This window comes from Aulostomus chinensis, chromosome 8, assembly GCF_037954235.1.
Source record: "Aulostomus chinensis isolate RoL2024-O1b breed Wild chromosome 8, RoL_Achi_v1.0, whole genome shotgun sequence".
Taxonomy (NCBI): domain Eukaryota; kingdom Metazoa; phylum Chordata; class Actinopteri; order Syngnathiformes; family Aulostomidae; genus Aulostomus; species Aulostomus chinensis.
Window position 1 is genome coordinate 20,972,557 of NC_141327.1, and position 27,851 is coordinate 21,000,407.

At 39.3% G+C, this 27,851-nt stretch overlaps 1 protein-coding gene across 6 annotated transcripts; it reads right to left on the reverse strand.

The window, feature by feature from the left end:
• Positions 1-966: 966 nt before the first annotated feature.
• On the reverse strand, positions 967-27,337 carry rnf24 (ring finger protein 24). 6 transcript variants are annotated; one of them, XM_086211620.1, is made up of 7 exons: positions 26,732-27,337; positions 23,310-23,358; positions 12,567-12,716; positions 8,667-8,709; positions 7,793-7,834; positions 3,690-3,769; positions 967-1,767 (listed from the first exon to the last, which is right to left on the reverse strand). In XM_086211620.1, exons 2-7 carry the CDS (start codon positions 23,327-23,329, stop codon positions 1,626-1,628), a joined length of 477 nt encoding a protein of 158 aa, XP_086067746.1. In that variant the 5' UTR covers positions 23,330-23,358; positions 26,732-27,337; the 3' UTR covers positions 967-1,625. The 6 variants fall into 6 exon arrangements, with proteins under 6 accessions (XP_086067746.1, XP_086067747.1, XP_086067749.1 ...); XM_086211621.1 differs by lacking the exon at positions 26,732-27,337 and adding an exon at positions 23,705-23,846; XM_086211623.1 differs by lacking the exon at positions 23,310-23,358 and having other exon boundaries at positions 26,732-27,327.
• Positions 27,338-27,851: the final 514 nt, after the last annotated feature.

The following is a 27,851-nucleotide window of genomic DNA, read 5'->3' on the forward strand; positions in this document are numbered from 1 at the left end:
AAAGGTAGATACCGTTATTTCCTAGATGAGTGCATCGAGGAGCTGAGAGACAACTGCTAGTTAGCTTAGAGCAACGAATGGTAGCGAATGGGCAGGTTAGCAAACAACATCCAAATCTTCAGCCGGCATGTTGAAATGTTTGTTGACAACTGGAAGAGCGACCGATTACAGCTAAACAAATCAAGATCCTGAACTTTATCTGTCTGATGATATGACTGAGGCATGCTAACACTTCCCACTCACGACCATTCACTAAGCTAAGCTAACTAGTTAGCTGGTGTCTGGTTTTCCCTGATCCGGCATAGAGGAGAGAAGTGCAACTATCGTCGCTCTGAGGACGATGGGAAATTTCACATAAAACTTGGCATGTTCCTTTAAGATAGAAATTACCTTTTTTTTGTGAAGTGTCAGTTTATTAGAATATTGTTGTGAAGCAAACCACCGGAACATTCACACAGCTTGGCCTCAATTACATACAATGATGAAGTAACAGAGAAAAATAAAACTGGAACCTTTTAGTCATTTTATAAATCTTTGTTTAATATTTACTCATTACCAATGTTTGTTCTGTAAAACATTTTTTTTTCCTTTTGTATAAAGCACACAGTTATCTCTAATACTGTTTTTAATCATTACAGTATTTGAAATAGAAACTTTTAATCTATCTTTTATGAGAATTGTGGATTTTTTTTTCATTTAAATATAATTAAATAAAACAGCACTCATCCAGAGGATGTTACCCTTTAGTCAAAAATAGAGTTTGTTCACCGGATCACTTTTCTGTATTGACAGTCATAAAAAAGGATATTAACAACAGTCATATTATAAGAACGACAAATGGTTGATGCTTCAAATGAAGTTTGTTGCTGTTTGTGTAAAATTCAGTTTCATCACATTCAAACTATTCACATTTAGTTAAACATCAAGTTTCAGAGTTGAGCTTTTCGCTTAATTTCTAGTTTGTGAGTGTGTGTGTGTGTGTGTGTGTGTGTGTGTGTGTGTGTGCAATTACAACAAGAAGCACTATCCAAATTTCTAATCTAAGTGTTTGTTGTCCCTTTAAGATAGGTTACTGATTAAAAATCTATGCTTACTACCTAAAAATGAAAACCCATGTGGCTCTGTACTAAACATGGAAATTATAGTTAAAGATATAAAACATACCTTGCTACCAAGCAATTAAGGGTTGAATTCTCATAAAGTGCTTGTTAAAGAAAAATTAGACTTAGAGTATTGTAAGTTCTTGGCTTTTGTGTTTTGTTTTGTTGTTTTTTTTTCTTTTCCTCCTGGTCTTTAGCTGGTGTCCCCAGAAAAGTGCTTTGGTTGTGATAAAACCGCATCTCAGGCTGAGAAAGAAACTTCTACAGCAACTCTTCTTCATCGTCCACGAAAACAAAAACATGACGACAGTTTTTTCAGTCTCGGGTAAATCGGGAAATCCCTCTGCAATGGTAAGAGAGGTGACGATGGCGGCAAATTCACAGTTTCTGTGAGGATCTGCGAAGGTAACTCCTCTATCTCAACAGACTCCCACCACCGTGGTACCTGTACAGGTGAGGAGTCTGAGTGCTGAGTCGGGTGTTTGTGTGTGTCCGTTGTGTACTGCAAGAGAGGGGTGGAGTCTGCTACACCAGATTCTCGATGCCAGGCAGAGGCTGCTGTATTGGCACAGGGGGGTCCGTGCTGCCGGCCTGCTGGGCCAGCTGCAAGACCGGCATGTTGCAGAGGGGACACACTTTCCTCACCTCCAACCACTTAATGAGGCACCTGGGAGAAGGAAGGAGCAGAGGGAGGTAAGGCAAAGAAGTGGGAGATACAGCAGGACATAATAATTAAAAAGATTTTTCACCCCGTTTTCTGAATTAATAATTTTTTTTCGTGGACAAAATGCTCCTTTTTTTGGAATTAATCGTTAACACATTTCATTAAAAGACAAGCAAACAAAACGTGGAATATAATAACGCACGAGCTAAGATCATCCAAGGTAGCAGTTGCACCTAACAGTCCAAACTAGATAGCCAAATGTTCTCTTGACCACTCAATCTCCCAAAATGTAAATATCGAAGCTATTTGATCAAAAAAACAATTCATATCTTTTTTTCATAAAAATCTGTATTATTTCAGAAAAACAGTGATATTTCTTCTGTCCTCAAGTAAAGTATCCAAAGGGTTCAGACTACAACAGTTCAACTGTACCAGGCTTGGGTGGTAGAATTGTCAGCGACGAATCGGAAGCTTTATAATATAGTATAGTGTTTAACTGTATCAAGCATTTATTCCTGTGCTCAATTGAAAATACAGAACATAATCATAAATCCATTTCAAACGTTTGGTAACGGCTGAACCTGAGAGGCATTAAATGAAATCTTTATCGTTATTAACTTACAGTCAAATGTCATTCCGACATGTCAGCAAAAATGTAACAAGACAATGAAAGTCTATGGTAATTTTGAACCAGTGTAGACGATCTTCCAAAGAGAAGATGAGAAAGTAAGAATCTTCTAAGACTTCATGCATTTCACCCCAACCTAGGACTCACATAAAGGCTCCAGCAGGGCCCCAGCTACGGTAGGAGGGAGCATTTGAGGATTTCTTAATAAAGTCGCTGTTTATTTTAGCCTAAAAACAATCTAGTGTCTGTCAAGCTGTTATATAGATGGAGGGCAAAATTGGTTTGTTTTTATGCTGCCAGTTTATTTAGATTTTCTTTGCATGTTTAGTTTTCCCATCACTGAAACTTGACTACAAAGGAAGGCATTGTGAATAAAAGAATCCAAACAGACCAGTCTCTGTTCTCTGAAGGAACCATATTCAAATGTACATGATAACAAGGTTAAGAAGAGGATACGCTGCAGCTACAGTTAGTATGCTCAACTCACACATCAAGTTTCTTTAGAACAAGTTTGATCAATTCTGCAATTACACATCGCAGATATCCAGTGTTCCAATATTCTATAACTGATATGATGGATAACTATTTGTATATTATCTGTATAAAAACAAATTTATGATATTCACATTTACTTGGTACAGAAAAACACATGAAAACACAGATTTGAGAAAGTAACAATTTGATATTTCCAACACATCTGGACAAGCAATAAATCAGTGCTGTATATGTGACACACACATGGACATGGGTGAACACCCCATGTCCATGTGTGTGTGTATGACTGAAGCCTGATGTCTTCCATTTATTAATTCTAAATTTGTTTCTGACAGAAAATTTGTTGTGGTAATTGGGAATGTTTTTCTCTGTAAAACAGCATGGTTTCACATGTGTACACACGCGCGCACGCACACACACTGGAGGGAGTGTTTATACTGGAAGTCCAGTCAGTTGTGACCACTCTTGCAGGAACAGGGGGAGAAAAAAACTAGGCCAAGGGAGGTGTCGTGCTGATATAAACAACTCAGTTGAAATGGTCAGTCGGGGGGGTGGGGGTGGGGGGTTGGTGGAATGAAGTTGGCTCAAGCAGTCCATCGGTAGTTGGAGTATGTACAAAAAAATCTAATCATTAACTTTTGTAGTCTGACACACTTCTTTTTACTTCTATGGTTTATATCCACTAACAGTATGTTGCTGAGCCTGAGAGCAGGAAAGGTTTTATGAAAAATGACCTCTTTGTTAGAGAAATCTGTAGAGATTCACATGTCCCTGATGTTAATATGTCAATTCTCATACTTACTTCCGATGAAAGGCATGTTTGCATGGACAAATCCCCAGTTCGTCTTTCTGTTTGAACTCCTCCAAGCACACTGCGCATATCTGAAAGACAGTACAGAGACACTTTCTGAAACGAAACATGAGACAACTATTTATTGGTTGTTTGTTCTTCGGTGGTGTTGGTGAATACAATAATGAGCTGGAAACAAACTGTCCACACAGCAAAGGCCGAATGGAAAATGACAAATATGGCTAATGTGCAAAAAAAATGTGTCCTCAGACTGGGCAAATGTTCAGTTTGTGGCTGGAGGTGGAATTTGAGTGGCAACGTTTTGTTTTCAACAGAAAAAACAAACACGAAAGGTCACAGTGATAGAACATTTTTGTTTTCAAGAATTATGGTGACTGAAAGATTCTCAAGGAGACAGACTGGTCAGGGATTTCCAGTTCACGGCATTCGATTGGACTCTATGATCTCAGTGGCTCTGTCACAATCGACTCAACAGGTTAAGGTGGTGTTTACACAGCGCCGTGGCCTGAGCTACAGTCTTTTGCTAGGGCAGTGAAGCAATCTTGAATGATTGGTTGGAACTGTTTGTTCAGACGTGTACAACAGGGGTTGCACACGTCTGCAAATTGTTGTGGCTGGGTGTGACGTGCTCCTCAGGAAGAAGATACGTACACAGGGGAAAACCATAAAGACTTGTTTATTTATTGAGTTGTGAAACTCTCTCCTTCCAGATTAAGAGAGAATGTTTGCAACACCGGACCTCCATTGACGATAATGTCCTTATGCACAATTTTGTTCATACACACTGACATTTTGTTAGCCATCGTTTCAAAAGGAAGCAAAGCCTGACTGATTTAGTGTTCCAAGAGGTGCACAAAAAGTGCCAGGGGCAAGGAGATACAAATGGCTTCTGGTCTGTAAGACAAAACTGAGGGTTAAAAAAAACCCTATAGGGTATAAGACTTTATGAATGAAGCCCCACTGGACTCATAAAGTAGGTGTTTGTTTATGTAACAATTACCTGCTATTTTTTCCCCAATATTGATTGTAACAGCAGGATAATGGGGATTTGCACATTTAATTTCTTCATTGCATCATGACATTAACCTGGACAGATCGGACATATACTGAGAAGCTGCTACACAGTATGTATATGACTGGCTTTCCACATTCCAAGACAGTCTGATTTGAACACTTGTATCACTGTCGCCAGGGAACATTTTCCTGGTGCATATACTGCAGCACTTTATATTTTTCAGGGTCTGCGTTCCACTTGTGTACGATAGAGCTGTGTTTATCAGGACTGATTGTTGTTTTAAATGTATAAAACACTTTTTCCAGCATTCACATCCAAGCCAGTCGATTGCATCAGAAATTCATGATTCACAGAGCGGAACAGCTGGAAACAAAAACACAGAGCCGCCCAGGCAACCCTGCAACAGGGACCTTTGTCTACTCTGACAGTATAACACTGGCCTAGTGCTTCAGGAGAAAAACAACACAAATAGTAATTCCTATTCATATTTATACACTGAAAGACTTTTGTCCCATCAAAGTCAAGAAACCCTTAACAGGCACATGGACCAAAACATGAATATACCTGGAGATCCTCTACATTCTTACTACTTTCCATGTGTTGAAAACAAGTTAAAGATCTGCATCTATTTGCTTCCATTTATGTATTTCCAAAAATATTTTTGGCCTAAAGAACATAAATGAAACACGACCTGCAGGTGAGGTAAATCACCTGCCACCATTGCAAAATACATTCTGATAATTCCTTTTCATTCAGCACAGTTCTGGAGACTAATGAGTAGAAAGTTTCCTAGATGTCTGTTTAAACACTTTAACAAAACTTTCACCAAATCTAAAGACAAATATCTAAAATAGGCTGCGCGGTGGTGCAGTGGTTAGAACTGTGGCCTCACAGCAAGAAGGGTCCAGGTTCGAGTCCTGGCTCGGACACGGAATCTTTCTGTGTGAGTCTCCATGTTCTCCCTGTTCCTGTGTGGGTTCTCTCTGGTACTCCAGCTTCCTCCCACAGTCCAAAGACATCAAGAGGGGACGAGACTGATTGATACTCTAAATTGACTGTAGGTGTGACTGTTGAGTGTGAATGGTTGTCTGTCTCTATGTGTTGGCCCTGTGATGGACTGGGGACCTGTCCAGGGTGAACCCTGCCTCTTGCACGTAGCTGCTGGGATAGGCTCCAGCCCCCCCGCGACCCTTAATAGGAACAAGCGGAAGAAGATGGATGGATGGCACTAATGTCATCTAATGGTACGGGTGGGCGACCATTTCCTAATGATATGCCTGGTGTTTTATCTGCTCTAATGGCAAAAACACAGACAATACTGAACTACTTTCATTTTCAAAATGAGACCGATGGTTGCAGTAAACTCAGAATGCGATATATAAGATTACTTCAAACAAATAGTTTTTGGACGGTGCAATGACACTGTATAATAATGATGCTTACCATACTAAATAACATAATATCAAGGTCTATGTGAAATTGTGATCATCTAAACTTTCAGATTTTAGGACAAGAAAAGGCCACGGCAGCATTCACCCACATTACAATATTTCACATTATATAGAGTGAAATAATAAATCAGCATCCTTCTGATCTTTTTCTGAAATGATGTCCCTACTCAAAATATCTTGTCTGATGAAGTGAAATTCTCAAGATCATATTTTGTATAGTATATACATAAAAATCATTCCATCTCTTCCCTAACATGGACTGCAACCAGCCAAAAAAAAAACTGCTTCAGTTCTGAGTATCTTTCAGTCTGACAAGAAGCTGCTAACCTAAGACAAATTCAGTCGTGTCCCTCATCCTTTTGAAAAATAACCACTATAGGAAAACAGCCCCAGTAGATGACTTTGTAACAGGGGGCCAATCTCACACACAGATTGTGAGCGCAAACTGTATTATTCATGTGCATAAATTGGAAACACTGTTATCAAGCAAACAGGATCAGTAGATTTGTCCTCCATTCTACGTTTGAATATTTGTTCATAGGCTCAAACAATCCTATTCCCATGTGATTTCCTTCATAATAGCATTACCATTTATTTACAGTTCTTTAATGCCATATTTTATGACATTCATTCTATACATCAGGATGTTTCTTACATACATGCTTAAAATCGTGCTTGGGGGCCGATCAGTTATACTGAAAAGAACAGTAATCCAAGACAACTTGTAAAGGTACACCATCATACAAACTCAAACAGTACAGTAAATCGATCCCCTTGTGTTACTATTGTTCTAGCTATCCTATTAAGATGCTGAGGCTGAGCCTATCGCTTCTGCAGGTTTAAACTGTAGCCTTCCAAAGTAGGTCATCCACCCAGGCTTGTGAGTATGTAAGCGCATTATGATCCTAAAAAAATATATAGTTTGTTTTTTCTGTCACTGACTTGACTCACATGACACCCTCTGATGCTTCCACTCAGAGTCTGAGAATAACAAGAGCCTGAAGCTTGTTGTGACAGTGGGAAATACCAAGGCTGGGGATGTTTAGGTAAGTGCCATGTCACACATGTACATGAAATGCTATTGATAACATTTTATTTGCACCACAGCAACCTTGGCTGGGACTAATATTGAACCACTGATGCTGCTTGACTGATGTGACCTGCAGTGTGTAATTTTCCGCTAAAGTCGAGCTGACATGAATCATCATGAGATAATTACAGGGATGACACTAATGACATGACGGCAAGATGCTTCTTTTCACATGGCAGTGTGTCAGACCGATGTGATGTGCTTGGATAAATTTTTGCTTAATTGAAGAAAGACAAACAACACTTACAGAGACGAAGGCAAACGAAAGATTCACAGAAAGCTAAAACAACATCATGTGCCTTAGCATGTTCAGAAGTTTTCTTTCTTTTGGCTCTGGGATGGTATTGTTAGACCCTCTATAGTCCCCTTGACTTGGCAGTGACTGATGTATCCCAGATTAGCGAAGATAGCAGCACAGTATGTAATTGTTACAGGTTACGTTACAGAATGTCCTGCAAACCAGATAGCTATAGAGAATAGACAGATAGAAAGAAGTGTTATCAACTGATAATACTAAACAAAAAAGATGGGTGCTTACCTCATGCAAATTTAGCTCTTTGACTTTTTCCTTCTGAATGACCTGAGAGGAATAAGCAGAGACAAGGAGAGATAAGTCACTGGTGAATACCCTGCAACAATGTGCTAATAGAGAACAGTTTCCCCTAGAAATAAAAGGCCCTTCATGGAATAAAAACTCCAGCTAAAAATAAAACTGTATACATTTTTTTAAAATCACATTTATAGCAACCTCTTATCAGAATTATCAGTTGTTGTTTTTTTAAAAGTGCTGAAAATGCGAAACTACCTCTAATAGGGAGGTGATGTCATCACTGGAGGGTGTCTGTTTGCATGTTAGCTATTTGTTAGCAACTCCTGAAGGCGATCTGGATCAACTAACTGGATGATCCTGAATCCTGAAATCTATTCTCAGCCTCTGGCAGTACACGGCTATTAGCAATATTCTCCTCAGTGGAGGTGTGCACTCTCTGTTCAACTGCTGTTTGACATCAAAATCTCATTAAAGCCATAGTTTATGGCATGAAGTTCGAGCATCAAGAGATAAAAAGATAAACATGATTCAAAGTGGTTCCCCCAACCACAAAGCCATCAGGAACACAACCACAGGAACCATGCAGTACAGGGGGAGCAACCTTAGGAACCTCAACCATACAACGGCATCAAATCCAGATCCAGATGAATTCCAAAATTTAATATGCTGATTATGATAACGATTTGTTTGCAACGATTACTGACAACAGTAAGATCTACTGTGCTCATGTTATGCTATGCTGCACACAAACTAACGGCAGTGATCACATTTCTCCCTTGATTGAGGTAATAACATTTGCTTTCTCAAAATGTGTACAGCCAAATTTTTGATGTGTGTGAATGCGTTTAATTAGAGTGCTTACTTGTTTGTATGCATAGAGCTCTTTGTGCGCTTGATGCCGTAACCTGGGGAAACGTAAAGACAAAGCATCTTTTCCATTAGTATGTGACAATCAATCCAACGCAGCATGAAATAATCAAACATCCTGGAAGAAGAAATGAAAACAACACACTTAAATGTCATTTCCTTATCAAATATTTGCTGTATGACATCACTTAATTTCATTGTATGACCATGGAGCCAAATAAAATAGCAGTCAGGCAATATATACAGATAATACTGGTGCTACATTATGTCTCACAAACAATAGCAGGGGAACAGTGCAGACTCGTGAGCTAAAACTGTTTGCACTGCTGGACTGCATGTGTTTTGTGGGAGGAGAGGACTCTGCTTCAGGCATGCCGAAAAATAATGAAGACAACTGGCCGGATAAATGTATCTGGATTAACCTAGAACAGCATAAGTGAAAATATACCTTAAATAAACTTTGTTTAATTATGGGTTCGTGATGCAACAGTAAGCAGAGTTACATGTCGTCGCCTTCTTCAAATAATTGCCCGAGTCATTTTTCAAGTTTTTCAGAAAACACAAAAAACTGGAGAAAAACATCACAAGGAGTTAATTTAAGCAACAACAACAACAACAACAAAATTATCAAAAAATGACTAAGGCAATTATTTTAAGAAGGTGATAATATAAGGAAACATTATTCTTATAAATCCAAAAGCCTTGTAACAACCAGCAGTGAACTGTAATTAAAATATAAACTTACAACTGCATACATTGGTTCGACTTTAAAAACACTACAGTTGGTTGTTGAGTCACTCTAGAAATGCTGGGGAAAACTCCAGGTTAAAAGGAGAGGTGGTAAAGCTTTTAAAGGTTCCTCTCTGAATTGACTTACTTCCTCTTCGTTTAACTCTTAATAAAGATTGTTTTTGTGACCGAGCAAAAATAAAACAGTGCAGTGGTAAGGAGAGAACAGGGAGAGCACTGTAGAAGAAAAGAATCAAATGAAAATAAAAATACGTAGAAAAGAGGGAGGAATGAGCAAGAGAGGTGAGAGAAATTCATAGGTTTGTAAGATTTACCTCCATTATAAGTAACCTTAACCTCTCGCAGCAGAGTGAGAGGGATCTGTAAAACAAGCAGCACAGTCTAGGAGAGAAACTGACATTTTGAAAGAGGTCAGCAGGTAAAGGTGCAGAGACTCCCAAGGGTAGGGGACAAGGTCAGTGAGTGTTTGATGGGGGTTGCTCAATGGCCCATAAATACAGTAATAAAAGTGACAACCTGGGAAAACTGGCAAGAAAAAGTCTACCCTTTTATCCATCCATCCATCCATTTTCTACCTCTTATCCTGTTAAGGGTCACGGGGGGGCTGGAGCCTATCGCAGCTGCCTTCAGGCGAGAGGCAGGGTTCACCCTGGACAGGTCACCAGTCCATCACAGGGCCAACACATATAGACAGACAACCATTCACACTCACATTCACACCTACAGTCAATTTAGAGTATCCAATTAACCTTGTCCCCTCTTGATGTCTTTGGACTGTGGGAGGAAGCCGGAGTACCTGGAGAGAACCCACACAGGCACAGGGAGAACATGGAGACTCCACACAGAAAGATCCCGTGCTCGAGCCAGGTCTCGAACCTAGAACCTTCTTGCTGTGAGGCGACAGTGCTGACCACTGCACCACGTGCCAACCTCGGCCCTCTTATTACTTACACATTTTGACAGACGTCAGTGAAAATCAAATGTGTCATTATAGGGCTACGCATATTAAATTCTCTGCACGCCTTGTGGTACGTCAGCCCACCAAATATTCATTGGCCAACAGGGATTCTGAGTTATATTTTAGTCCAATATCTGACATTAACCAACAATATTGAAATGAAAGCTAACTCAATTTATTTGGCCCCTTCATTTACCTGATGATGTAAACATAAGCAATGATGTTTCATACACAGAAATTATGGGACTTTCTAACCTGGCCATTTTCAGCTCCACAACCATCCATTGCTGACAAATTTGCACAAGTGTGTGCATGGAAGAGCCGGTCAAGAAAAAGAACCCAATCACCTATTTCAGATCATTTGGGTTTTAAACTGGATGCAACTGGCAATCAAAAGCACATAAACAAAACAATCTACTACATTTTTGCTGAGGTACAGTATGGCTTGAAAAAATTCTAGCCTTAGGCTGAGTCCGCTGTTACACATTTCCTTTTCATTCCCCGTCATGACTGCTAAGATGCAATCAAGAAGAACAAGCTTTGAGGTAGCCTAGCATGATGCAGTGGCCATGCTAGCATAGACAGCAGCAGTGCCCTCTGCGGCAAGTGTGAAGTCCTGCTTCTAGTTCCTATTTGTACACACTTTGAATTGCACCTAAAAGTACAAGCTTAATTCTTCAGGAGCATGTCTAATAAAACTGCAAAAAAGAACAAACAAACAAAAAAACAATCATTGAAGCCAAAACCAATAAAGTCCTAAGACTGTCCACAATTCCACTTGGAGGCCATAGCAGAGCTGATAATAACAACAAAAGGAAAGTCCCTGAAATGTAGCTGTAGCTGTCATTGTCTGGGTTACAGTGCAACACATAAGTTTAGGGAGACTGCATCTTTACACACCTTCAGTGGAGCAGAAATGCTCTTCTTTTAGCCTACGGTGACTTCCAAATTTGCGATCTTAACATTTCAGTGTTGAATCATGGTACTGCACCAAAGTCTAAATGCAGCTCTTAACTTAGGCATTAAAGAGAACACAGGCGTACTTTACCTACTTACCATTTGCCCTGCAAGATACTGCAGGATATCACAGGGTAAGCCTTACATTTGCTCAACTTCAGCTGAACAATCTGACTTGACCAACAGTGACAATCTAAACCTTTAATATGTGAGACATTGCAGATTTATAATACAAGCTTACTGTGTAAAAGCCAGACATTTAAATCATCAAAAGCAGATGAAAAAACTGCAGTAATATGATAAGAATGTTAACAATAGTTGAGTGGTATTTCAGGGGAAGAAAAAGGATTACGACACTTTGAAGCTGAGTGCCATGATCGATACACTGTCACATTTTTTTCCTCTTTCAAATCATATGATCAAAGTAACCGATTTAGTAATGTAGCTACCTTCTCCCAACTGTGCTGTTGAAATATTTTGCCCTTTTGATACACAACTTCTTACAAAAAACAAAACAAAAAACAAAACAAAAAACATACATTTCTAAAAGGGGAAAAAAAAAAACATTTAAATTGAGCAGCAACGAAATGTCAGTGTCAATTCAGTTAACTGGACATAATGAACAAGACAAGAAATAAATTTCAACAACATAAATACACATAACTTGAGCCAAAGTGACCTGCAATAAACAACAATGTAGCTTAAGGACAGTTTAATCTAATAAATAATAATTGGCTCTCACAATACTACAAAAGAATCATAGTTTACATATGATTTAATGCTATATAGTTACATAAAAAGCTGTATTTTCCAATTTAGACTGCACAAAACCTTTCTTTAAACAAACACATATGACTTGCTGAAGTGAAGTTCATTTTAACTTTCAATGTGGAAATAGAAGGTTACGTAGGATTTAATTATTTGCATATCCTGAAGTTAATACAAATGCTGCAGTATTTGTGGAGTTTTTAGTTTCTAACTTGGACGGGATGGAAGTAAGAGCCTCATAAATGTGTCACTTATTAAGACATCATAGATAGTTTGGTTTTTCCATCACTGTGCCTTGTGGAGAGTTGTATGTCCATTTAAATCTATTGCTGTTGTAAAACAATGATGTTATTTGTTCCACTCAGAAAGCCAGAAAGCTCTGTTCCTCACAAACTCTCACAGCAAAATAACATCAAATACAGGGAAAATACTACTTGTAGGCAAATGATGTGTTGAGCTTACCTTATTAAGTAGCAGCAGAAGAGGAGGCTGAGGATGAAGACAAAGATTGCTGTCCCAAACACGACAATGTAGATATTAAGGGGAAGGTTCTGGAACCCTATATTTGGCATCCTGAAACTGTAGTGCGGGAAATCGGAGCTCATGGATATTCTGGATGGAAACAATTGACAAGAAAGATATGAGTGTTTCTACACACTGGATCAGACTGAAGGCAGAAAGAAGAACATGCCTAATAATGAAACATATTGTGGAATTGAAGGGTTGTTGTTTTTGTTTTTTTTTAGAATAGTTTTACTTTCATTATCATTATTTATAGATGAGCATGTATGAGGATGTGGTTTTCATTTTCAGTTGAATCTTTCATTCACTTTGAGCCTTTATCACCTAAATCATGCCTCAGGTTGACACAAACTATCTACAGTATGATTTCTGATTTATGACAGTGGATTTTTTTGGTAGGTGTAACTGAACCAGGACAGAGTGGCACTCAAAGCTTTGCTGATTTGAATGTCTAAAAAAAGATCAACACCACCTCTGAGAGTGTCTGGTGGGGGTGTGTGTTTTGCTTGTGTGTATGTGAATACACATAACTGCTCGTCTTTCCAGCTGTTATGGGTGTAACAAGCTACAACCTTATTTTCAAAGGAGACATCCTCCAGTCAATTAATACATCAGGGGTCTACAGTTGGTTATAATACAACACTTGATTTGAGGTAGGCTTCTTTCCAACATACTTTAAAATATTCAATAACTTCACTCTCATACAGTGTAGTACTATCAGTGTTGTGGCATAACCAGCAGGTTTCTTTTTTAAACTTCATTTTGATTTTTTCCTTTTCTGTATTATGATTTGCATCAAAATCTTAAATCCAGCATTTCTCCAATGCTGTAGGGGATATTTTAAAACATTTAGATATACATTGTACATCTTGATATGATCAACACACATCACAATATCATTTTTGGGCCACATCACCCCGCAACAACTATGATATGCTATTAAGAGACAAACCTGCTCTCTGATCAAGGTTCAAACCAGGTCAGTGAGCATCAGGATTGATAGAAACACAGACACTAAAACATTGGAATGATTCAAAAATAGAATGCTACAGTGGGATCCCAAGAAATATTCACTGGCCCGAATTTACATTCCAAGTGCATCCTCGTCCTCTCCCTCTCTTACCCGCAGAGCCAATGGTCATGCCTGCATAGCTGATTTACAAGCCACAGGAAGCCCTGCTGCTCTCACCTTTGCTTACGTTGGCCAAATGCCCCAAACTGCAAATCTACACTGAAAACAGACAACAGGGTAATAGCAGGATAAAATGTAAAAAAAAGAAACGCACAAAAACAACAAACTGTAACATTATAGGATGCTGAAAATTCTTCTTATGTTATGCTTTGCATATTGTTCTGGATGTCAAAGCTAGCTGGAAGCAAGATGAATATATAACAGGCGATGTTCAGTTTGAGCTACAAAACCGTTGCTCTTTCATAACCAAACAGCATTGCCTCTTTTGTTTACCAGAATCAGAAAATATCTCTAATAAGCCATTGTTTCACTGACTGCATTGAGAAATATGTGGCATTCACCTGTGTTATATGTTACATTTGCCCTTTTCTAGTCTGGGCACACACTGCTCTGAGAAATATTTTTGGTTTCACATGCTTTTTTTTTCTTTCTAAAAGGAAAACACAAGCTAGTACGCGGCTTTCAAAAATAAATGATGTGTTGCTAACACAGTATCTTGTTACACTTAGAAAAGAAATCACTGTCACAATTTATCTGCAAACATTTTGTAAGCACACTGAAAAAAAAAACAAAAAAAACCTCTGCACAAAGTAGTCATAAAGAGCAGGAACAACAAGAATTTATTGGTCAAGTGCTCTTACTCAATATACTAGAGGGGCATGACCAGACACGTCTACAGTTACACAGAGAGGAGAGGACAAGAATAGCATTTCCGTAGAACCCAGTGCTGTGTCCCTCAAAACAAAATCAAGCCAAGATCAGAGAGTAGAACATATTTTTCTGGAGCTTCTAGATGAAGAACAAAATAATGTGATAAAGTCTCGTATCATTATTTGATACCATTTTAATCACATTAACAAAAGCAACTGCTAAAACAAAACAAAAACTCAAGATCTGTAATGTGGACCCAGTGGTTCTGATTACAGTGGAGCCTCCTCCGTGGAGGCAATCTGTGTGACAAATGCCTCTGTGGTCCAATATATATCAGCTGTCATTGTGGAAAAATACACCTACACAGATTCAGTGAAAAGCCTTATGGTAATGTTATTGCAATATAGAAGGCAGGGGTGGCCCAAAGATAAAGCAACCTTGTGACCAGAGGGTCACCTGTTCAACCCTAAGGATTGGAGGGATAAACCTGAATGGAAAAATCCACATGAAGCCATGCTTGCCTACCCTGTTAGTGTAATTACCATTGCTCTACAGCAAGGCCCTTATCCTGACCTCTGTGGATGGACTGGGTGGCTTCCAGGAGTGAACGTGATCATGGCATTCTTGCAAAAAGAGAGCATTAGCATTGCTCTCAGTGTATATCCCCTGAATGAAGAAAGACTGACAGATGTTCTGCTCAGTTGAGAACTGGTGGCATGTGTGTGCTGAGTGGGCATTCATGGAATTAAGCTCATGTTGGGTAGAAAGATTGTTCCGGATGGGCTCCTGGTGTCCTAGCATTTACTTGAAATAATAATCTTAGTCTTTGGTTGTTTATTTCATTGTGAAACAAAGCCTTGGGGTATCTGGTTAGTGAACAGGATATTTCACTTTATGACACACTTCCTTCTGGCTTCTGATTAAAGGGAGTTGCAAACAAGGTGCAAATTTGCTAGCATCAGTGGAGTAAGCCGACAACTGCCAAATAAATTCATAAAGTAGGCAAGTGATATACACAATACTGTATAATGTCTCAGTATGCACACTGGAATGTAAGCATGATCTTAATTGCTGATCATCCAAAGCCTTCGATAATACTTTTAGTGTGCAGGCAACTCATTAATGTGAAGTCACTGGGGCTGCGGGCCAAAGAGAATTACCACTACAGATGGTTGTAACATCCTACAACAGCAACTATTACAAGAGCCTATACTGGACCAATAAGGAGTACCCAATCAACACCTCCCCCTGTCCCTGTCTGTAAACTGGCCAGTGATACTCTCGACATCGCTGTGGTCAAATTACTTGAGCAACACTGATTAGGTGAAGCATTCTGGCCGAAGATGACACATGGCTTGAAACTAGGTCAGTTTGCTCGGTGCTACCATCCTCGGATTGGACAAATATTACCAGGTCAAAATAGAATTGTTTTTGTAAATAAACAACAGACAAATCCACTTTTCTAACAGGAAGAGGCATTCATTTCACTTGTCTAGGCTGCTGATGTATTCTCTCGTAACTGAAATATTCATTGACATTCATTGGCCTTCATTCCTCAGTCCTACAGGCTCCAGCTTCTCTGTGTGTCCCTTTGAACACAGTTGGTACAACAACTCCCTGCTCAACTAGAGCCAACATTTTTGAAGTACACAAGAAAAACGTACCGTTCTTGTTTCATGGCAATATTCTAAGGACTAAGGACATTTGTAATTTCTAACACATGACAAAATTCCCAATAAATTGAGCTTCCAATTTATTGGAAAAATAAAGCCAAGCACTTACTCCTTTATGGTTAATTAGAGGTAGACTTTTCTGTGGATAGTTTGATTAAAAATCAAGGATAACCCAGAGGTGTCGGGTACCTAACCTCTGAGACAACAGACAACCACATCGTGATATGGTAGTCTAAAGAGATACACATCAAAATACACTTACCCAAGTGGTGCCTTCATGCTCCAGACCAGAAACTTCTGTATAGACATAGAAAAAGCAAAGGCCTTGGAGAAATGACTTTTTGCCAGCCTCGTCAGTGGCTTGTCACTTGTTTTCTTCTTTCTATCATGACCTCTCCTTGCCCCATTCATAAAGGCTCCATGCCAAACACAAGCACTGCTTCACTCTGACGGCTTTTGGCATCTCTCTCTAAACAGAGCCATAACAACCTCACTCTGCTTATCAGGTTAAACATGCTGCAGAGCAACAAGCTTTTTTCAATTATACACCACTGGGGAGATTTTAGACCGACGCAATGACAACCTATGCGACACAATAGATAAAAGAACACAAGCTCTAAAAGGGGGACTGGACAAAAATGGCCTCATATTCACAAAGTAAACATTTATCATGCAATACTATGTGGATGTAACATAGAATATTGAAAAATTATTCCACCCTCTCAAATACTTTATTATAGTAAATTCATTGACAGACTTCAGTTTTTTCGCTATCCGCTACAGCTTCCTGTCTCAGACACATTCTGTTTATCAGCAACTGATAACTCCTTGGATATCATATAATTATTTCACTTTTTCTTTTTTTTGTTAACAGATTTAATTTATGCCCAGAGCTGAAAGCCTCCTCCTGTGAACTCCACTGGTGGCAGACAATCCTGATATGGAGTACAGCATTAAGTAATATAAGGAAAGGATCCAAAATCTCTTTTTCGGCCAATGGCAATAAAGCTATTCCCAATTCAATCCTGCCTTCCTGCACAACAACGTACATACAAACTGCAAATCATGATTTTATGGAAATACTTTAAATTTCAAAGGATAGACAGAAAAAAGCTAGTTTATGATCCTCGTAAGTCCTCCAATTATCATTAAAACAGTAGGAACTGCTCATAATAAATGCTACCAGCTTCCATCTTACCTTAAACCATCTTAATAATCATCTGGTACAGATCCATCGCTACTGTTTGGTAGCATAACAAATACCCCATTCCAAGGGGAATTGGTCAATCATTGCATCTTATATCCTGTTTGACAAAATATGGATGTATCTAAAAAGGGTCGATATATTGCACAGCTCTATAACTTTGTGTTGGTCATGACCCCACAGGATGACCGGATCATGTACTGCATATGCATCAAGTGCAGTTGCTGAGCTGTAAATCATTCCCAACCTTTGGCAGCTGGACTGCCACAACGTGCAACACAGGAGAGTCAACTTGTGACTTGTGAGTGCACCGAGAAGTGTGGGTCATCGGGGTTACAGTTTAGAAGGTGGTAGAATGTAATTTCAGATATGTCAGGCATTACCAGTGCAGGCTGGACTATAGGACAGATTTTGAAGATTTTCTAATCTGCAGTATGAGGCTGTAACTTCACTCTATAAGTCAGCAAGTATCAAGATCTGCTGAGGTAGATGATTTCAGGTGAATCAAGTCGTCTTGAAATCTAACACCTTTGCAGTAAACAACTCACATACAACAAAAAATATGTAGTCACATCATCAATGATTGGGGTTCGTCACCCAACTGTCCGCAATGGCCAGTTTCAAAATAACAAATAATTACTGATAAGAATTGAGAATTTAGCCACTGAACAATACACTTCTCCTAGTGCTAACAGTAGCAAAAAATATCAAATATCAATATGGACAAAAATAAGAGACAAAACTCGCATGAGTGGAGAAGCATTAAAAGTTCAAATATTTTTGTACAGACTATGAAGAATGATTGGTTAGTATGACAAGGATGCAAAACATATGATATGACCATCACTCACCACAACAGGCACTACATTTGGAAAACTGGTCTTATTCGAGACTTGTAGATTGAATGTAACAATGTAATAAACAGCAATGTATGTATGATGTTAACAACCAGACTGACAGAGCCATTAGTGTGGGTCTCAAGTATGCAATAGGGAACGAAACGCATCCCATTAAAACTGAATATTAATGAGATTTACTGGCAAGCTGCCTCTCTGCACTGCGAAGTCAGATTTTAAATCCACGACAGAATATTTTACTAACGCATAGCTCACTCAGGTCTGGTCGGGTACTGTGCGGACTGACACATGAATGACATTAAAGACATTTAACTTTTTTTTCTCTTTTCTTTCTTGTAATTGTGCTGTGGTAAGACAAAAATTTCCCTGTTGCAGGATCAATAATGTTCTCTCTATCTATCTATCTATCTGTTAGAGATGAGCACAGCAAAGTTTTAGCAACTACACTGGTTATGTTTGTTCTGGTTACCCCTCAGCACAAACAACTGTTTCTATGGGGATTTTGTCATTTTAAATGCTTAGAGGACCAGGTCATTGTGCAGCGAGAGAAGAAAAATAGACCTGCCACACCAGTGTGTCACGTGACGACCGTGCTCACTGCAGGTGCTCCAGTTCAGCAAATTGTCGTTAGGCTCATGTAACACAGTTGCAGACAGTCAAACACAGCACATTTCAGCCATGAGGAAATTCTGATCTGCGTCGCTGCTACTAGCTGAACAGAGGAAAGAGGTGCTCCTCCCGCTTGCCAGGTCCGTCTGTTAATCGTCTTCTGTGGAACATCTCCAATGTCAGTAACATTTGTTCAGAAAGTCCCTAATATTGGGAGCTGTGTTGTGACCAGATGTGCAGCAACAGCTTGCATTAAAAGCTAATTCAAAGCAGGAACTTTACTTGGCTGCTGCGTGAAAAGCGACACCCAGCCATAAATGTAGGTACATTTGTCCACTGTACAGCTTTATGTCAGGTTGGTTTCCAAGATTTCAGTCAGATTGTTTTAAAAGTGAACATGTGCTATCACAAGACTTACCAGAATTCAGGCTAAGCACTTTTCGAACTCCCTCCTTGATGGTCATTGCTGGTAAATAGCTTCCTGTAAATCTAAAAATACCTTGCTGCCCTTCTATGAAACTGATGGGCCCACTAAGGAAGCCAAAGTTGAAAACTTTACTGATATAACTGGGTAAAATTCTGCATGTAAAAGAGGTAGCATTGTTTTTAATGCAACTCAGTGGAAGGAGTGATGTACACAAGTTTAACTGCAATCTTATTGTAACAACAGATTTTTTTGGATCAGAATCAAGATCACACAGCATCTGGCAGATGTGACTCACATCAACTATCCTCATCCCACCATTTTTATCCCCACCTGCCTCTCCCACTCAGACATTTTCACGTGGCCTCACTGTTACATAATCAGGAACAAGACTATGCAGTATGCATAGCACATCACATTCATACAAATGGAAAGGAGTGGGCAAATCACTCTTCACAGTCATACAGTGTTTCCTGCGGTCTGATGGCATACAGAACTAGAAGTGCACTCGGCAGGAACAAGACACCAAGTTCCATGAAAATAAGCCAGGTAGTTTTTGCGTAATCATGACAGTCAGAGAAACAAATGGCAGGAGTAATGTACTATCACCACCCGTGTGAAGTGGCCAAATGATTAATAAAGAAATCCTTGCAGTGTGCTCAGGATGCTACTGAGCATAAACAGTGGGAGAAAATATTTGTGTGCTCTACTTCACGTTTGTGCTTCTCAAATTAACTTCCTGTAAATAAACCCAACTAGAATAACACACAAACTAGATTGTGATTATGCCAGGAGGGATTGCCGCTGACCGTATGTTTTAATTTCCCCCTGAAATTTGATTCATCTCCAATGAGCTGCTGTGTCCCACATGATGAAAACAAGAGATTTCCTCAGAAGATAAAAACTGCTCTGTTGGAATTTTACTGCTTAGCACATCAAGAGTATTTATTAACCCACACTATAGCCAGAGATGCATCAAGAGTCATCAGAATGCCAATGATTCACTTCCTTCCTTATTTGTGGAAGAAATGAGTTTCCGTCTGACTTAGGCTGTGTCAAAAGAGAATATACAAACTTCCTTAAAACTTAACCTGACCCTGACAGTGGGTCAGGAAAGTGTGAAGTAGAACGAAATGTAAAAACAGCATATTTAATATAAATATAAAAGAAATCAACTTATTCAAATCATTAAGTAATCAATCTAACAAACAGCTTTAAATTATTGCAGCAAAAAAGATGATGCAATCTTCAGGGTTTTAGCCAAACAACCTAAGCTCATTCTTAAAGCATCTGCTGGGACAAATCCTTTTCCTTTATCTAACTCTTATGTAACCGATCCATCATCAGTGTTATAACTTTTAATCAACTCTATGAACACGACCTTCAATAGACCTCATTCAACCTTGTTCATAGTCAACCATTCGTAAACAAATCACACACACAAATGATGACCTATGAACCCATGAGATTTCAAACATGTCAGTAGAGTCAGCTTCAAGGAAATGCTACCACTGGAGGTTTCTAAAGAAAAGAGAACATGACGTACATTACAAAAAAACATTTTCACGTTTCCCAAGTTTCTCTCTCTCTCTCTCTCTTTTTTTTTTTTACATTTCATCAAATTGTCATAAATACTATGTATGAAGAAAAAAAATAAACTCAGCTCTACTCAACATTTTCTTGGGGTCTGCCCAAAACACTACATTCACAAGATGCCGTCTGAATGAGAAGTGGAAATTTCCACTAGGAGCCATGGCCAGCCAAGAGATTTGCACATCTGAAACCTAATATGCCAAAGGGCAGCAACAAACACCGGGGCCTCAGAGGCAGAGCAAAGAACTCCTCAAAATGTCCTGGTTGTTGAAGTGAAAAGCCCACATTGATGTGATACTGGATTACTGAACCTACTATGGATGAAATTTTCTGCAACGTGAGTGGGGGAGGGCAACGTCAACACATATATATCTGAAATGACATCCTTTTAGAGAGGACTGTTACTGGCGATGAGGCTTTCTGACAAGAGGGGCTAGTATATTCAGCCAAAGGTAACTTACATCTAATGCCCCCCCCCCCATTTATTCAGCCATTCAGCACAAATTTACAGAAAAAAAAGTGATTTGGATGATGGAGAAGACAGAACTCAACAGTGAGAGCAGTGCAGTGTGGTGACAGTCTACAGCTCGCACACATTATTCTTTCATTTTTCTTAAATTGCATGACCTAGAAATGACCTTTGTGAGACAAACATGAAGTCGGTTACAAATGTCCCCTCGGACACAAATGTTAGCAGAGTGAACAAGCCCACTGGCCATGGTGGTTGTGTATTGTCACAAGAGCCCTAGCAGTACCAAGTGGATGCCAAAATTCACAAAATCTACCAGAAACTGTGTTTCTACGGTGACAAAGTCACTGGGGATACTGGACAAAAAGTATGTAAAATGGTCAACTACTGGACAAAATTTATCATCATAGCACCCAACACTACAATGAAATGTTGTGAATCTGCCTTTTTTATTTTTAAATTTTGTGTCTTGATTTGCTGTTGAGCTAAAATCAATGTACAATCGGAGCACTGTAAGCCTGCAGACAACCACAGTTCAAAGATGAAACGATCAGACGATGATTTGTGAAATTTTATGTGATATCATAAATTTGAGAATTATTAATTATATGGATCTGCCCTGATAACAATCCTTTGAATAAGCTCTTGAAATCTCTAGGATCATTGGGCCTGATTCACAAATCTAGTTGATTTTGTATCGCGCCTTTCACAGAGATACAATTCACACAGTGCTCCAAAGAAAACAAAAGCTCAAAAATTAAAAAAAAAAAAAATAAAGAAAGGCAATAAAGCCAATAGAAAAATAAAAATAAAATTACAATGAGGTGAAATACCTGAAAATAAAAAAAAAACAACTACAGCACAAGCCGACAAGGTTAATCCCAACAACACTCAAAACATAACACACAACTCATCAAGACACAAAGGCCTATTTTTTTAGTTTTGCATGTTTTCTCAGGATTTTTCAAGCCCACAATTGACAGACAGGAACCAAAGTCTGACGCCTATTTGCAACTCCTTCCTCATGACAACTGCTTTGCACCTTTTTATAAATGCAATCATTCAGGCTTGCAAAGATTTACATGTAGAGGTACACAAACAGCCATCAGGCTTTGCTTCCTGTCTGTAAGAGCAAATGGAAGTATGAACACATCATACTGAGTCTAAGAATCAAATTTGTGCATACTGTAAGTTCATTTCATGAATTAGGCCCATTTTCATTGAGTTTATCATCGCCATGAGTAAAGGATGAATGAATACCAACAGAAATTGAATAATCACAAGATTCTACATTTTGATATGTTATAAATGTTGTGTTTTAATACATTAGACAAATTAAATAAATGTGTCACATCCCTGATGTAATTCATTGATAAACATCTGTGTTCCTTTGCCACACACTTAATCCACTCAATGCTATATTTGACCTAGAGATGTGTTCTCAAGTGCCTCCACCTCACTAAAATGGAGATAATACATGGAGAGGCAACAGACTACACTCATCTAAATAGGACCAAAACCAAAAAGGCTGTTATGACCCTTTCTATATTTGCTGTTTTGCTCTCCCTCTCCCACCCCCCAACGCCATCATTCCTCAGTGGACACCGATAGTAATACAAGCTGACACAAACAAGAGGAACTGACACACACAGCTGTCTCTCAGTACTCTCATCTCCCCATATCAAGTGCCACGTTTTTCTGGAAGGGCTTGCTTACTTATTGCTGTCCCCATTTGACAGTGTTACTATTACTCCCATTTCCAATTTAAATGTATTTTTGTGGACAGTTTGTTGACATAACACAGTTTAAATGATGTCTAATATTCAACTTTTCAAAGCAAATCATTGAACAAGATGGTTGCGACATGCTCAATCCCATGCAGTGTCTTGTCACAACTATCCTCTCAAGTGAAACAGGACACTTGGTCTGCGAAGTGCAGTGTCACAGTCCCTATAAATAAAATCTGTGGTCATGTGAGAGTGAGTAGGTCAAGATGAGAGATGAAAACAACCTGAACTCAAGATGAATCATATCAGTTCTTGGGGTTATCTTCTCCTGACCTGGAGGAAATGAAGAAATAGTATAACCCAGACAAAACTGAACAGGTGTCAAGTTCAACTTTAACAAAATCTGAAACAATACATTGTCTTTGAATGTGTATTCGTGAACCCCTTTTCAACTCAGGTAATACACAAGTACCATTAATTCATTGAGAAAAAAATGTGTTTAAACCCCTGCCACGTGTCTTGTGCTTGAGACCAAGAAAAACAACTATATGAGCAGTGGAACAAAATGAAGGGTAACAGCAGTAAAAAGTATAAAAAAAACTGCTCGTGTCAGGTTAACACGGACAGTGGAAGCTAATTGATCAACATTGATGCACACGTTGTGCTCGACTGTACTCACACAGACATTGATGATCAGATTAGTATCCGATGTTGAAATATCGATAAGGATTTGATGTATGGTGGCATGCAGCCCGCTTCCTGGTCGATCTACTACAACTGTTGTGCCACTGTGCATGTTTCCAGATGTTTCCATTGTGGTGCTGCGGGTTTTGAAGGCAGGCGAGTCACAAGAGGAGAGGAGATGAGAAGAAAAGACCTTCTAGCATCCTTGTCATGTCCTTCCCAGTAATCTTCACCAAAAAAATTTGACGGGACTTCTATAGATTTTCTGACTAAATTGTTCTAGTTAGGGTTTTTCACAGATTAGTCTTGTTGGGAAGAATTTATTGCACTTGTAGCAAAGAAACAAGATGTTATTCAACTCATCTATCACGTCTCTACTCAGCTCCACATGCACTCACCCTACAAAGATGCGGTTTAACAGCGACCAAAGGCTGACTCTCAGCAGTAAATAACAGCAGAATGTAGGAGTTTCTCTGAATGCACAGGTGGAAACTTAAACTAAATCTGCTGCACTGTAGCTGTCACTACTGCCTTGCATTGTGAGATAATTTGTTCTAATACGATTATCTAATCGGGATAGTGGTGTCACAAGAAGAATACAGCTTTGTGGCTTCTACCTTTGCTATAGGTAGTACTAGAGATGAGGTTACTGGATGACAAAAAAAAAGCTTAACTGTCTTTATTAAGTGCCTGATAACTTGTATGTGCACACCCAAGTCTGTGGAACAAACTAGGCCATCTCAACTGTCCTGTCACCGATCAAAGCACAGCTCAAGGTTCACCTCTAAAGCCTGGCTTTTCAACATTTCTAATTCTATGCAGTTATAGAATTAACTTTTCCCCGTTTGCTACGTGGATGAATAATCCATGTCCTGACATTAATCTGTTCTGTCCATTTTGCATGTCTGTGAAGCCCTTAGGCCAGCTTATGTTGTTATGCCTCCATGCTGGTGACAGCAACCGTGGGCTGGAGGCATTACATTCTCAGGTTGTCCATACGTCCAGCGCACTCTGGCTAATTCTATATCTAAAAGAAAGCCTTGAAATAATTTGTCAAAATTTGTCCAAAAAAACATCCCATGGGACTCGGAGACGAACTGAAAAGATTTTGGTGGTCAAGGTCACTGTGACAGGCAAACATCTCAGTGGCATACAACTACTTAATATTTAATATGATATTTGTTGGTTTAAATGTGCTACAAGAGTATGTCTTGACTTTTGCCTGCTTTCCCTTCAGCTCCGAAACCTTCACCTGCACTCAGAATGGATAACATTTTTAACCAAAAGTAGTAATACATTTAAAATCTTAATGATATATCTTAACTCTAGTGTTGCAAGAAACTTATCTTCAGTAATTGGCATAGGCTTTTAGGGACACATGGTGTTCAGGAGATTTCTCCCAGGGAAGGCAGAGTTCACTGTTTGATTTCTAACCTGCTATTTCAAAGTAAGCATGTGCTTCCCAAATGAATTTGATGCAGGTAAGTACCAGCTGTGCAGCAACTGGTCGAAAGCAGAGGTAATTATTACACAGCACAGCAGCCTCTTATTTTGAATAATTCCACCTAAAATCCACAGTCAGACAATAAAACTGACAGAGTCAGTTTAAAAGTCTTGAAAATGTGCAAGCGGATCCAAGATGCTTCTTTGACAGCACAAGCAGTAGATGATGGATTGGTATGCATTATAATGTCAACTTTAATGTGTCTATAAGAGCAGATGTTAAAATTGGATATGTGCCGGTGATTGCACTCCAAACAATGGTGATCTCCTCCAGTACTTTCAAAATAAGGTTTTTACACCCCTTGCCCCACATAAAGGAAAACATTCAGTCATGTAAAGTGTCCATCTGTAGCCTCAGATGAAGTCAGATGTTTACCTGTTTTGAAAGGTGCTTGATTATGATAAGAACTGCAGGAATCTAAGAATTTGCAGAAATCACGCATCAACTAGTTCATTCTTCCCCCTTTTCAACACAAAGTAAATACACGTGTACACAGTTGTCAGTGGTTATCTGTCAGAGGTCAGTGCAACAAAAGTTCAACAAACTTGACATTTCAGTGCTGTCCTCCATAGAGAGACTGCATCAAGGTTATATCCAAATATCCTCAGTTAAATACAGTAGGGTGGATGGTAAAAAGTGTTCATTACAGATACTGGGACATTTATATTGGGTCCAGTGCAGATCTGGAAACATCAGAGCTACATGTTTGAACAATAACTACATCAGTTCCCATATTATCTACACAAAGTACATTTTATATTTTTTTTTCCAAGAAAAAAATTGATATGCCAAAAAAAAAGGTATATGAATGCATACAACCTGAACAGAACGCTGCAGCCAACTATAACCACTCAGGATAAGTGTTGACAGCACACACAATGCTTCCAGTGTTGACGGAAACACAGAGAAAGACCTACTCTTGCCCCACCATGCGTTTTCACAAGGGTCACCACTGTCTGGCGTATAATGTAGCGTCTGTGAATTATAACTATTGTTTCTGTGTGTATGTACAGTAACCACTACCAGTAGCAACAAAAAAAAAAAGGTGCGATTGTTCCGGGGATGGAACATCACTGGGTCAGTTGACCTTTGGCTACTGATGATGCCAACTTAAATGGATTCGAACGGCGTTATCTTAACCATGATACGCTGATGTTTTATCATAAACTGATGTGATTTTCCTATGACAGCACGAGAGACCACTGGGCGTAGCCTCGCTAGCTAGTAGCGTTACAGGCTAACGGTATCCTTAGCTACAAATGACATAGCGTTACTTAACAGTTACGGTCCAAAAGGAATTCAACAGTGACGCAATATTGGAAGCTCACGGTTGATTCCGACACATTCGAACATTCAACCCGAAAGTCTTTGTGACGATATAACGCGATAATATGATAAACTAATACACGCTTGACAGGGTCTGAACTGGAAAGCATCAATGCTTGCTGCCAAATTAGGAACGTTCCACTCAACGTTAGCTGCTAACGTCCGACTGGACTAGGAGGACCACTCACTCACCAGAAAATCTCTCAGCCCGAGAATGTTCTTCTGGGGAGTTCTTCACACGCCCTGTACTTGAAAGTGTTCAAAAAAAAAAAAGTCGAACCAAAAAAGAAGTGCGAGACTGATGAGTGTCAAAACCCGCTGTAACGCTGACCGGCACTGCTGAAGGGCGACTTCATCACTCAGCCCCCGCCTGTGATGGTGGCGGTTGCAGTTAACGGGGACCAAGGTAGCTGACTCCGAGTGGAAGGGAGTGAAAAAAAAAAGAAAACAAAAAACACAATGAGTAAAAAAGAAAAACCGATAGTGGATCAATGTGTTCGCAGCGAGGTGTTCCTTGATTAAGCTTCCTTGTCGTGACTTCAATGCCACTCGGTTGTAGATGTCAGTTGTTGTTGACGGTTCTGCTCGGTTCGCACGTACACGTTTGCCAGCCCACGACCCGCGGCTACACCCCACCTCCTTCGACTCAGCTCGGCACGAACAGACCGATGCGGATAACAACGCTGGGGTTTTGAGAACAGCGTGGAGGGGAGTGATGCTAGCAGGGGAGAAGGAGGGAAGTGATCGTATGCCGTGTCAAAGGAGTGGTAGGAGCCTCCGGGTTAGATAAGTAAGGCCATAGCAGATGAGCTTTAAAACCTGCTTTCTAATAGAGATGACCCCCACATGTTGAGGAAGAAGCCTAATAATATGCACATGACGTCACTGCATAACACATAATGTGGTCTCAGTGCATTTACCATGAATGTGGCAAAAATACAAATTGACAAGAACTTTTTTAAAAACTGGCAATGTTAGAGTCTTTGTTAAACGTGTATTGTCTAAATCTGGTCTCTATATCACGTTTTATATTTTAAATTGAGCAGAAAACCCGGGTATGAGTTGACTGCTTTAAAAAAAATACCACATTGCTTAATATAACTACATAATGAAAATAACCATAGCAACGAGTTTTTAATTGATGAATTAAAAAGTTAATTACAATTTGGTACAAGCAGCGATCAGATAAAATAAAAACTGACACACTGCTAGCGTGACATTTGGTTGCTCATGTTAGCTTCTTTTCAAAAGAAGGTGAGGGTGACCTTAAGTTGTTACAAAGCAATTGTGAGTATTTATTTCTTGTGGGGCT

Excerpts from the sequence above, each read along its gene's own strand:
- rnf24 (XM_086211619.1), bottom strand. The coding sequence starts at position 16,451 with ATGTCTATACAGAAGTTTCTGGTCTGGAGCATGAAGGCACCACTTGG. Across the intron at positions 12,717-16,404 it reads AGCATGAAGGCACCACTTGG|AATATCCATGAGCTCCGATT; the intron begins GTAAGTGTATTT and ends GTTTCCATCCAG. Across the intron at positions 1,768-3,689 it reads AAACATGCCTTTCATCGGAA|GTGCCTCATTAAGTGGTTGG; the intron begins GTAAGTATGAGA and ends TCCTTCTCCCAG.